General features: G+C 39.9%; 1 protein-coding gene across 2 annotated transcripts in view; it reads right to left on the reverse strand.

Annotated features, from left to right (window-relative positions):
- The window catches only part of AGBL1 (AGBL carboxypeptidase 1), a 269,074-nt gene that overhangs the window by 176,406 nt on the left and 78,701 nt on the right, over positions 1–13,967 (reverse strand). For both annotated transcript variants that reach the window (XM_082290356.1, XM_082290355.1), the window contains exon 17: positions 11,189–11,342. In XM_082290356.1, the coding sequence (XP_082146482.1) occupies positions 11,189–11,342 (154 nt within the window). The remainder of the gene's footprint in view (positions 1–11,188; positions 11,343–13,967) is intronic.

The following is a 13,967-nucleotide window of genomic DNA, read 5'->3' on the forward strand; positions in this document are numbered from 1 at the left end:
CAGAGTGCTACGATATTCCTTTATCCATCACTATCATGTCATGTTTTCAGACGAGGGGAAAAAGCAAAAGATGATATGAAAATGGTAAGGGAAGAATAAGGAAATAAAATAGAATTTTCTAGTAGGTCTCTCTGGTTTTCTTGAAAAATAAAATTTAAAAAAGGAAGCCCCTAAGTTTTCCACAAGTCCTTCCTTATCTGTGGGCCAAGACACCTCCAAACCCATTCTGACTTCTTCATTTACTCATCACCTCTGCCCACATCATGTTTTAATAAAAATTTCAACCTTTTTAATTTAACCTCATTATTTCAAAGACATAGAAACAGCACCCAGGCTAAGCCAGAAATATCTTCAAAACAGTACGTTAAACAAATGCAATGGAAAAAAAAAAAAAAAAGACTAAAAGCTTATAAAAAAGAATTGCCAAGTGACAAGGAAAATTACTTTTTCCCCCCCCACAGCTAAGTAGCACAACAACTGCAATTGATAGAGCAAATTAAATTCTAAATGCACTGGTGATTTGATAGATATAATTTTCCAAGTGTTACAGCCACATAATAAATGCCCCGAAATGATAGAGAAGTCCAAGTTTAGCTGTCTGGGAGCACTGGTGCACTTTGCAGTATCTACCATGTCACTCGTCAACTCGTTGATCTTATCAGCACATTTGCAGTCTGAGCAGAGCAGCTGTCTCCACTTGGTTTTTATTTCTATTTCTGCATTAGAAACAGGTGGGCAAGTTCAGAGAGCTAACAAGTTTCTCTTTGATGTAGAGATGGACAAATCCTCTCATTAACAGAGCAGCCTTTTAAAAATCATTATGGGGTATTTTTAGTCCCATTTCACTTTAGTATTTCTGTATAATCGCAGCCCATTAATCACAAATACTTGTTTCTAGAATCTGTCAGTTATAGGCAACAAGTAGTATCAGCCTGTGGTGTCTGCAAACTACTACTTTTAACATATTGCTGACTTATTTTACTGGTATAATATTGGCTGCATCAGTCACACAGCTATGGATCTCATTCTCCAATTACAGAAATTAAACTCAGTTAAACAGGTCAGGCAGAAATCCACGCAGACCCTCCCAGCAAAATCAACTTGCAGGTGGGAATTAGAAATAGCAGGTGTTCAGAATTACAGATAAAAAACCAGGAGAAAAACAAACGCATACCAGGTATCGCAAATATGCCTCCTCACTCAGTGATGCCCTTGGATAGATTAATATTAGCATCAGCACATAGAAATAGCATTTGATTAAGATCAGCACATAGAAATAGTGTTTGCTACATTTCACAAGAGTGTAGAGCCCCTCGCATGGATGTGGGCAGAGTAGCTGAACAAACTATCTGCTTGCAGCTCTGGCAAACATGCACTAAAGCTGTTCCATACAAGCCAAACAACTCCAGGCATTTGCAATACATGACTAGCCAGGTCAGCCTTTATCAGACAAGAATGCATAGCTTGGAACATTAAATCCAGAAATTAGATTGTTGTTTTCCAGAAAGTTTTCAAAGCCTTGAGGTATCAGTTGAACGACTTTTCTATTTTCAAGTCAGACACAGTAGACAGTATCTCCAAACCAGTCAGCCAAGATTTAGAAGCACCAAGAAACTTCCCAGTTTAGAAGGATAAAGGTGAAAGCAACATGAAAGTTATAACACCACCCACAGAGTTTCCCAGCAGTCTGTTAGTTCTGGGTGTTGGGGAAGGGTTTGCCTGTGCAAGATGAAGCCTACTGTTAGAGTGAGAAATTCAAGAGTCACAGGATCATGAAGAATCTACCTCAGAGTAGCAGAGTTCCCTGTTAGCAGGACACACTCTGGGTTCTGTCACAGCCTAGCAGTTCTTTAACACAAACTGTGCAGGACTTGACAAACTGTCCTTAGGCTGAGTTCCCAAACTAAAAACAATGGTTTGCTAGAAGAGTGACAGACCCCACTTTTTGCCAACTCTGCCCATTCTTGCCATCCAAAATAGTTTGTTCCCACAAGATCACCAGGCATCAGAAAGCAATGTGTATCTACCTCAATCTGTATCAGCACAGCTTTTCTGGAACAGAAAAGAAAAAAATATTGAACCAGAAATAAAACCTGCTCTCTGTGATGGCAGGAGTGGTTGTGTGGGTCTGACAGCAGCTGGTACATGTACTATACCCATTGGGATTTCCAGCTACAGATTAGTCTTCCACAAGGCCAACCTGCCAGCTGTCCTGCTCCCAACTCTCTGATCACAGCTTGACTAGCAATTATCAATGAGGAGGTACAACCAAACAGAAAGGAGAACAACCAGTCACATTTCTACTCTTACAAAATGACAATTTCTTACCTTACAGAAGGCTTTAACCTGAGGAACTTCTAACTGACCTTTTAATTCAAGGAGTAAGAATGCTCCACACACCACCCCACCATCCGCACCTTCAGCACTACTGACCAGAAGCAACTGGTTTGACACAGGTGTTCAGGGGCAAACCCAACTACTTCCAGGACAACCACTTTATACACCACACCAGGTGCTCCAGACCTTCTGATTTGTGAAAAACAACCAACCACCTGTGCAATATGGCACGTGACCAGCTGGGCAATAGTGGCACCAGCTGAAGGAACCCCTTCCTGACCTCGGCTTTTTCCTTGAGGAACAAGCATTGACTTTTCACCCCTCAGTAAGCACATTGCTCCTATCAATAGTCAGTCTCCAGAGTCAATCTGACCCTAAAATTATGTCCTCCCTCTCACAGCCCATCTCTGCCACACTGAGGAAAGATTTACTTCAATTCAAATGCTTCTCTGGCTGACTTACACAGTACCACAGTGACCTTTTAGCACACGCCCCACAGGACTGTGTGTGACTAGAATTTATGGCCAGGCATGGGAAATGTGCAATTCACAGAAACACTCTGATTTGGGCTTTTTTTTGCCATGCCGTAATTTGAAGTTGGTAATAGAAACTCAGTAGCAGTTCAATGCTTATTCACCATTTGAGGGAGTAAGAGCTGCCTGGGAGCTCTGCTGGGCTGTATTTCAATACCTTCATTGGCCATTGGAAACACAACACCTGCAGACTTCTCACAAATTGTTTCCACCTAAGGGAGAGAAGACGATTTTTTTTTTTTTTCCCCTCCTAGTAAGGCAAGAATTTGGGCAACCTATCACTCCCAACAGAAGCTTGAAGGGCCCCGGCAATGAGAACTGGTCCTGGGGTATTGCAAGACAGGCACATTCCCAGCAGCTGGCTATAGATTTCCAAAGCAATATAAGAAACACAAACAACCAAACCATTTTCAGTTTCATTGATAATTTTCAATGCCTTGTAGCAAAAAATACAAGTATAGTACCACACGCCTGTGAGAAGATCCTTCTGAGGCACTTGACAAACCAATCAAGAAATAAAATAATTATGACTAAGATATGCTAATTTAGATTTTCGACATGTTTAATTCATTAGTGTATCAGAAAAAGCTGCTATGTTCTGGAAGTCTGGAGCATAGCCAGTGCTAATCACTACTGAGACAATCATAGAGTATCTTGGGTTGGAAGGGACCCACAAGGATCATCAAGTCCAACTCCTGATGTTCTAGCCCAAGTCCATACCAACCAAGAAGATATTGATAACTTATGTTCCAGAAAATTTTGCCTTTAATCACATAGTTTCTTCTCTAGAAAGGACATGCAAACATTATAAGTCTCTTGGGCTAGAAATAAGACTGTTATAATTCAAAGAAGGAAAGGCAGCTGACCAAGTGCTGAAAAAAGTGCTGCAGCATTTTCTGCTCTATCCCTTAAGCACAGGAGGGCTTAGAAAAAATTTCCAAATTTCAGAAGGAATATTATTTAAAAAAAACCACAGAACATGGCAGCTGAATGAACACTACAAATAATCTCGTTTAAGGTGCTTGTTCTGCCATTATGCTGCATTAGGCAGAGGGTGGGACAGAAAGAGGGATTACCCTGATATTTACTTTCTCTCTTTGCTAAAAAAACTGTGATTGTCTCTGCTTCAAAGCCCAGTTTTTGCATCCTTGTTCAGTGTTTTCTGTCCATTCCTCGCTGCCATGACTACTGGGATTCAATATATTAATATGCATTTTGCCAAGCTCACAGAAGGCTGACCACAGTGTCAAAGCTGTGCTGGCAGAGTCAGTTCCACCAAACACTGGGATTTAAGGAGCATTGGATACATCATGAAAAATACTGGACTCAGCCTGCAGACAACCATGTGTCTGTCCCACAGATTTCATATTCTGTTAAACCAGCTTCTGTCTTTATGGCAGCAGGCTGGATACTCAAACAGGAGCACAGTTCTGCAGAAATTTGTCTGCTCTTTTTGCAAGGAGCTGCCAATGCTGTTGTGACGGGGATATCAGAAAGAAAAAGAAGAGATGTTTGAAATTGAAAGAATCTTGAAAAATTTTCAGCACACACCATCAGTGTTGCATATCTGGAGAGCATTGCTTTGGCTTCAGATGCTTGAGAAACTGTCTATTCAAGTGGAAAAAAACATTCTCATTTCTGTAATTATTTAACACTGTAGAACACATGACAATTTTATTCCGCCTTTCTTCACTGCTGCATTAAAACAGGGTAACAGTTTTCACAACAGCTGACTCTTCCTGTCACCAAAAACAAAGTGTTTGGTACAAAGTGAGAGGAGAATCAGCACCTCTGCCTGGCAGCCCCGCAAATTAGGAGAAAATTTTCAAATCAAAAGAAGACATAGACACAAACCTTATTATTACAGATGCAAGGATAAAGAAGAAAATGTTTTTCTCCAGTGTTCTACAATCATCTCAATCAATTTCTATACACAGTAAAATCTGTTCACGTTTAACTATAATCACAAATAAGGAGAAGAGATAGAGAACTGATGATAGGAAAAAGCAGAACAGGTCTATAAGTGGAATACTTGAAGGAAATGTAATGCTGGTGGAGACTTTCTGCATAAGATTGCAATTTGGTCCATGTTTGGTGCCTAGAAAGCTACAACAACAATCTGAGATAACATCTTCTGCTCCCATTCAGTGAAAATTCCATCTAATGGAGGACCACCCAAGGAGCAGGGGCTTTCCTCAGTTCTTGGTTTCTCTCCTGAGATCATCATCAGTAGCAGCAATAGCTCTTTCTTGTTCTATGACAATACACTGTGGAAATGTCACTATAAAAGCCTATCAGACCTTTCCACAGAAACCAGTCAGCACCCAGACAGTTCTGGGGAGGTGGATTGGTCCCCATTTGGCAGACATATGTGACCTGAGGGTCCATCAGCAGTGGCTGGACCGTTTGCATGTGTGCTGGAGGGAGCATCACACGCAATAACAGTGGAAGAGCAGATGCGCTTGCTGGTGTGAGCTGCTTCCAGCCAGCACAATGCCAGGTTAGCACTCCAGATGAATTGCTACAGGCAGCCGTTCTGCCTGCTGAAACGATCATTACCAATCAAAGCAGGTCATTCTACCTCCTTATTTTGACATTATTAGATGAGAGCTTCCTTTAAGGAGTGCTGCTTCCTTTGGGGCAGACTGACTCCAATAAGGTGTTGAACTAATTTGATCCCTGTTTCACTAGGAGATATGTCACCTCCAGGTTTGAAAAGTTATTCAAGAGAAGAGAGCTTGAGCCTTTCATAATTAACATGCAACATTGGTTGCCACGCAGGGAGCAGGCACAGTTATAATAACTCGGAGTCAATAATTCATAAACTATAATGCATTATTAATCAATTATCGAGGCCTGAATTACATTTAATGAGATTAAGCTGATTGGAACACTAAGCTGTTTGAGTCATATTGATTTAATCAATGTGCTTAATTAAACTGTGTACATTTTCCACATGATCATTATTTCCCAGTATCCTTCATAAGTGGCCCCTGCAATTCACATCCTCTGCTGTTCTTTGCTCAGGAATTGCTCTTTGCTGGAATTTATATTTAAAGGTAAAGGGCTTGTTTCTTCCTAAGAAGAGATCTAAGCTGCAAAACAACCATCTAAATAGCTTATATGAGCAAATTGAGAAATGCTAGAATATTTTTTCCCAGCAACTGTGTCTTTTTTATTCCATAGACTTAAGATGAGACCAGGTAAAGACACCTCATTAGTCTCACTTTATCCCTCATTCCAGCTCCAGGAGCATCTGCAGATTCAAAAGGCAAGAGCATCCTACCATAACTATCCCAAAAACATTACTCTATCCATCTTTAGGCATGCTTAGACAAAAAATGTGCTTCAAATCCCCAGAAGCCTACATGTAAGATAAGCAGGTGTCATTATCTTTTTTTTGACAATATTCATAATGGTTTCCTCAGCCATGCATAAAGAGGACACGTGATGACAGAAGAGCAACTCAAAGTGACAGATATTACAGATATAAATCCGTTCCCTAGTGTCATTTTTGTTTAATTTCCCTCACCTCTGCTGCCAATTATCTGGGACATTTTGGGTTAACTTTAAATCCCAAAATTCAGATCTGTAATGCTACCCACTGCTGAAAGGATACTCATCAGATGTGTTGACTACGGAGTACACATAACACACTGAATAATCACTATTATTAATGAGGATGACAACAGTACAATCAGCCATGAAGAGAGTTTTGCAATTCCTTTTGACTGTTTTAGTCATTACTCTGTGTTAGCACTAACCAGGATGGCACCTACACTACATCACATCCCAGAGGTGTCCTGCCCCTTCTCTTTCTATCTAAAGGTGAGAGCAAATCCACCCCATCTCAGGGCACAAGCAGGAAACACCCCCTGAAAGACACTCACATGGCAGCATAGAGTGTACACTGTTCTTTTCTGACCAGTCATTTTGCTTTTGGTGGTTTTAATTCCACCACTCTGTTAACATTAACAACATATCAGCATCCTTTACTTAATGAGAAGACAATTTTATCATTGCCTGTGCGTCAGTGTTTAGATATTTTCCTTACACTTCTTTGAAGAGTTAATCTGTCCATTTGCTCTGTCACTTACAACAGTATCCTACTGCTTGCAGGGTCTACTCAGCTGTCTGCCAGGGAGTTTAGTAGAGTTACACACTGCACACATGCATAAATAATACTGTGAACTAAGAGTTTGCAAACTATTACTGAGTACACATACACGCTGCTAACACTGCCTTCACCGGGGTCTGTGCGTGTGGCAAACTGAAGAAAATCAGAGCTCTGCAAACACCTATTAATTCATCAAGCAGGGAGTTGGCACCAAGATTTGGAAGCTTTATCTTTCTCCTTGTTTCTGCATTCATTTGAGAATGCTCTGAAAGACATTGGGAATTGCCCTCCCTTCAAAAAACCCCTTTAACTCTCATCAGGCAGACTTATCATAGCCAGAAATAAAGTCACCCATGCATAGTCAGAATGGCTTTACCTTTATCACAAGACCATGGAGGATCCTACAGTTAGAGTGGGTAGTAAAGACATCCCTACTAGCTGGATGCTCAGTCTTCACGATAGCAGGAAGGGCAGGTTTAAAATTAAGCAGCAACCACAAAAACCAAGATTGTTTCTATTTGTTCAAGTCTATGGAGCTGCAAAGCACAGCAGGGACCACTGACCAGCCCCAGGTACCCACAGACATGGATCAAGTTTGAGTGGAGGTCGTGCTGTTTGTAACTGAGGGGTTGAATGACTGAGAGTCAAAGCACAGGAAGCCAAAGAGTTCCCAGGTAATTTCTTTCTTTCTTTGTATCAATTTCAGAACTGAGCATTTATTAAAAATTATTCAGTACACCACTGTCACATAAAGGGCAGATATAGAGAAAGGAAGGAGAAAGGAGCCTAAAGTGCATATCAAAGCCTCACACAAACAAGGCATAATGAAGGAAAGAAGCAGCCCATTTTTCTTCCCTTCAGCATGGCTTGTGCTTCCTATTAACAAGGTGCACATTAATAAATTTAACTCAGACAAATTTAACCATCCTAGGACCACATTAATCAAAAGCCTGACAAGAGTAATCTGAAAGAGTTGAGGAAGAGAAATAAAGCGCAGCTGACACAGAGGATGCCATGCCCTCACTCTCCCTGGGCCGCTCCCACTCCATCAGCATCTCCAATACAAAATAACTCCTTCCCACTGCACTCCTACCAGGCTGATTCTGCTGCCTTCTCAGTACTCCTCAGCCACCCAATGCCTCTTCATCCATGATGTTTCCTTATCCCCATGTGTCTATACTTGAGAAGGATTTAGATTATTTCAGTATGATCATGTGCGGGAGCTACAAAGTCCTGGTGTGATTTGTGCCACTGGCATTGTTGGAAAGAAGCTCTCAAGGTATGGATTAACACATGTAACAAAAGCAAAATAAATTTGATAGGAAATCAAAATGACTGTAGTTCATGAAAACTATTAAATTGGACAGAATCAGATGGAAAAAACAGGTGCTGTTCATTTTTATTCATTATCCATGTGCCAAATTCCCCAGTGCTGGAACTCCACATTCCTTCTCAAGCTGAAAATACCCATGCCTGGAGACTTTACAAAGCCATGGGAGTTACTGCAGGGAAGTCCTCCACCTTTTGGTCTCTTCATATTTAGCTCTAAGTTATGTTTTTAGCATGGAAAACATTGACAAACAGGTCCTTCCATCAGCCAAAACACTTCACAGAAAGATGGGTATGTCATACAAAATGAGGAAACTGAGAAGTAACTGCTGATCAAAGCCACACAAAGCAGCACAAATTAGACCAAGTGCGTCCCCAAAAGCCATAATTATCCAAGTTACTCAAACAAAATAAGCACATACATGATTATTCAGATTTGCCTAGAGGCATCCCCACAGCATAAAACATGGTGTGCTGCCTTGCTGTTCTTCCACTTGATAAAACAATAAATATTTTCATCACTTAAGAGTATTGGTGTTTACTTTTACAGTCTTGAAAACTTGAGTGAGACTGTGTTGCCTTGACAATGTCTTCCTCCCAAAAAAAAATTCTTTTTCAGTTGGACAGCTGGGGTTTCTATACTTTCTGCTCTGATGGAGTTCCATGGGTTCATGGATAGATGTGGGAAGGCTGCAATCTTATTGTAGTGCAAGGCTTCAGAGGGAGGGTTTAGTGGCACAGGATTTCATGGCATTTCAGGGAGAACTACAAGCTCCCACTGGCTTCGCGTATTACCACAAGGCAGGAGATATTTATTTCCATTGAAAATAAAGAGGACTTAAGCCACATAATTGGGATTTGAACCCAGATGCAGTATATTAAACAGTCTAAAGCATTCGGAAGAAGTATCTGTCCAAGTTGTTCATAGATGCCTTATGAAGCTTTCAGCAAACCTGTGCTGAATAAGCAAGCCAAGCCTTGTCTTTGCAGACAGGTTAATGACCTTTGAAAACCTGCCAGGCTCTCTTCTAACACTGCAAAAAGCAGTCTAATATACTCTGAGAATACAGCGCTCCAGAAAATGGCCATGCCTCCCAACACTGTCATATTTGTATCACAATACTTCCTTGAAACTGTATTTTTGTTTTTGCTCTCCTATGGCAAAACACTCCTTTCAGGAAGTCCTTTCAAGGCCAAAAGAGCTAAAGTCCAGTGTTTAGGGTATTGACTCACCATGTGACTCACTCACTCCAAGCCCTTGCTTAGATAAACCCAAATGTTAGCTCAGCTTTTGCTTTGTACCATCATTGGAAAGGGCTTCTCACTTGGGCAGAAACACTTGTTCACTCTATGCCTGCCTCTTCCAGATGGCTCCAATCATCAAATAAAATATTCCAACTTACTTTCAGTTGCCCCCTTGAGACCTTCTGCCATGAGGTGCCAGCAAACAACATCTGACCAGGTGATCACCTGCCATGTGCCAGAGGTTGCTTTGGATAACCAATCTCCCCCTCCACAACTCCCACCCACTGGTTTTCTGTATCATCATTATCACAGAACAAAAGTGCTTAAGGACAGGAATTCTCTCTTCAAGCCAGGCATGGGCAGCCACAATTAAAGCTGTGCATGTATGTTATAAGTTCCCATGTAGCCTGTACTTGGCTATTTTGCCTTAATATTTCAACCAAGAAAAGCATGTTCATTATATAAATTTGCTAATCCAGGGTAAAAGCTGAATTCGTAATTAAGTTGTTACAGTAAAAAGGTACAAGCAGTGGATGATGACACTAATGTCAGCATAGCTGCAGTCACTCTGCTCTAAACCTGGACCAAAAAAGATAGCAATTTTCATCAACTCTCATATTTGAGCTCCCTTTTAGTTTAGAAGGGGAAGTCTGCAATGAGAACTGTGGTTCATGTCACAGAATCCCATTGGATTCTTCTAGCTAAGTATTTAAGTGAGGTAATGAAAACTATTCATTTAGCATCCAAAAAGATCTTAAGACAATTTAAATATTCACAATCCCTCAAAGGTCTCAACCTGTCTTATGTGTGAAGAGATAAAAAAAAAAAAAAACAAACCAAAAACCACTGTATACCTTGTTCCTGATTTCAGGAAAAAAAAAATCAGCCTACATATAAGTCATTAATGATTTAGGCTCTAAAATCAAAGCTAACCCAATGTGATGCTAATCAGAATCTCATCACTTGCTGTTGAGTTACAGAAACATGCATATCTTTATCTTGTTCATCAAGGCCACTGAAGGTCTAAATCTTTGGCTCTCACAATGAAAAACAACCAGCTCTAGATATAAAATGGCAATTATAATATTTGCTGTTAAACAGTACATCGTCAGTATGGTCTCAGACAGAACACAAGGAGCTATATTGTGTCCAGATGGATCTACTGGGCACACTGGAGGAGCTGGAATTTCACCAGAATGCTTCAATTGCTGGTCCAGCTGGAGATGACTTATCTTGGTTTTGGCAGGTTTTTTTTCAAATTTAAGACCTCAAAATACATAAATCATTTCAATAGGGAACATAAAATACCAAAAATAAAAAAAAAACTTGTTGAATTAGTTTTTCACAGTTTTTTGCTGTAGGAGATAGTTGATTTTGAACTTTTCAAATGTTTTAGATCATTGAAGAGAAATTAGAAGTACAAAATGGTATCGGTTCTCCTCCCTCCTCCATGCAAACCTGTAATTTGTAAAGAGCATCATAATTGGCTATTCCTCATATTTATATTTTTTTTTCAAAATGAGAAAGACAAGAAAATCAGAATGTTCACAAAAGAGGTTGTTATTGTCACTGCTGACATGAGCACAACTCACCAGCATCGTTTTTACTGCTTCATTGGGCTACTTACAGAACTGCTCCAGGTCATCTCTGTTTTTAGACTCAGGCATGGCAGTGATTGTGAGCAACGGGCATGGATTTCCTCCTAGAGTCTGGCAGAGTGTCTGCTGCCTCCAGTAAACCTTCTTACGGTTCCTAGTTTGTTCCAGGACATCAAGATGGGACTGAAAAAGAAGCAAGGAAGCAGATTTATAAAGGAGTTCACACTCTATAAAACCTGATTTTATTCCAGTAGCTGTATATTATTATTGATACTAATTTCATATCTTCCTAACTTCCCAGCTCCTCTCTTCTGCCAGTTAATATCACGACCTTTTACATCCCACAAATATGCACAAGACATTCACAATGCATCTCAGCTCACTGAAGCTGCACAGAATATTTACTCTTATGGTCTACTTGAGGGTGTCCCTTTTTGTTACAGAGGGGTTGGACCAGAAGACCTGTAAAGGTCCCTTCCAGCCCAAACTATTCTATAATTATGCCTGAACAGTTCCTAGGTGTTTTTGTTAGCATAATGAAATATTTATGCATACATGAAATCCAAAAGAGAAGCATTTCCTCTTTATATTTTAATAGGGGTTTTGTAGAAACGTGAGAAAACTTACCAGTTTTTTAACATTTACAGAATTGATTGCTTAGCTGTCAAGCACATGCCATTGAAACTCAGTGACAACTCCATATCATTATGAGAGGCAGCCAAAAAGTTTATATCGAAACAACATTTTGTACAATCAGTAGTGGGAAATCTGAAGATTCTTTCCAAGAAGTTATTTAAAAGGGAAATTTTCTCCCCACCCCCAAAGTTTATGACAGTTTTAAACAATTCTTCAGTCCAACAGCTTCTTGAGAAATTTGAGAAAAGGAACTGGCAGCTTAGAAAAAAGACTTTTTGGAAGAAATTACGATTGCCTCATTAGACACGGAGCCACTTGTCACCCACACACCAGATGAAGTGTAGTTCTCTGTTTACATTGCAATTGCAAGTGGCAGGATGAGTGTGAGTAATGCCACTGCAGGGTGTTGCTGAGTGTTGTGGAACACCGGTTTTCTCCCAGTTGGTAGGAAGAGGTGCAGTGAGCACACTTGTCCTAACAATAACTAAACCACATCAATTGACTCAATGACCCTCACATGGTGATGGTTTGTTTTTATAAGTCAGGGCTACATTTTAATCCACATTTATGGGACACCACATTCCTGTTCCTCAAACCTTGGAGCTCACGATGTTTCAGACTGCCTTCCCAGCATTCAGACAGAACCACGTAAACATAGAACTGAAATTTACAGTCAGCCATGCTATAAAACAATTAAAATACAAGTCTATAAAGTAAATTTAATTATTAGAGGCATTTAACAGTCTCACATAGATACAGAGAACTCAATATCATCATTTACTTGTGTTCCTGGTACTCAGTGAAACTTAATTGGGTATATCTACCACAGAGATTTCAGCTAAATATCAAAACAATTAATACTGTGATGTAAAAATAGATAAATTACTGTTCATAAAAGAAATGTAATTACTAATGGACAAGAAGTAATGAACTGCAGAGTGCATCCAGTTCAAATAGGATTCTGCAATTTTTCCTGCAAATATACCTATAACCATTAATATATATGATATTTAAAAACATTTTCAAATTACTAACTCCATATACAAGTTTATCTTCTTCCCCAAAGCATTATGTATTTAATTGAGCCCTTGGGTTCATAATCACTTTTAATTTATTATTAATATGTAAAACCAACACACTTCACCAGTGGACAAATGCTTTAAAATGCAATCTATTGATGCACAAACCTGGTTTAGTTTATTTACTGTGGAAATAAAAGTAAAATAGAAAAGTGTATAGTGCATCACTTGACATTTTAAATTAGCCCAAGCAAAGAAGTCTTTCAGAATTATTAGAAGTAATGATTTTGCTTTGGCTAGAGCTGGGCATGACAATCTATCAATCTTTTCCATCCACAATTCTCATTTACCAAACTTTATGGTCCTTATTGGGTCTGAGTTCATTTAAACTTTTCCTGGGGCAAAATTCCTTTTAACTTCAATGAGCATTTTATTTGAAGAGACAGTGAAATATTTAAAGACCTGGTCCTGCAAGCCTAGGAATAGCATCTTTTTCATCTCTATTCTATTCATTCAGGAGCAGGTGAGATATTCAGTGATTCCCAGAGCACACAAACTCTCCAAGTCTCTCTTGCTTTGTGCCAGCAGAAGATAGAAATCAATAACAGTAAAATAATGATGAGGTACTGCATTTATAAGGAAAAGTATAGTGGAGAATAAGTCCAACTAATTCTTCAGTACTGCATTTGTTTTTTACCCTGCAGACTGTAGGTATGTGTGCCTTCAGGCTAAAGGTCAAACCCCACCACTGGAGCATACGGTCTTCCCCATGGAATTCTAGGAGTAACTGGTGAAGTACTGATGAGAAGTGGGCTGACAGACATCTTTTAGACGGAAGGCTGGACTGGCCTTCCCCCAGATACTGGAAGGAATTTCTTTGAATGCCTATAATAGGTCCACAACAGTTGACAAGAGATTTTCTTGAGTGGGAATCAATCTAAGCCTCACTCTGCTGGTGTGCACAGTGAGTCCAGGGGGAGTACACTGTCCCCTGGAAAGCACAGCCTGTAATACCTGGCCATGGCAAACTGATACCATTACAAAAAATGGAGCAACCTCAAACTCCCCCAACCCACACCGGCATGTATTGCCCAAAACAAAATATGTTGATGGCATAGGTTAGCAAGCTTGCTAAGGGGTCCTTGCATCCTTG

This window comes from Coloeus monedula (assembly GCF_965178545.1).
Source record: "Coloeus monedula genome assembly, chromosome: 14".
NCBI classification, from domain to species: domain Eukaryota; kingdom Metazoa; phylum Chordata; class Aves; order Passeriformes; family Corvidae; genus Coloeus; species Coloeus monedula.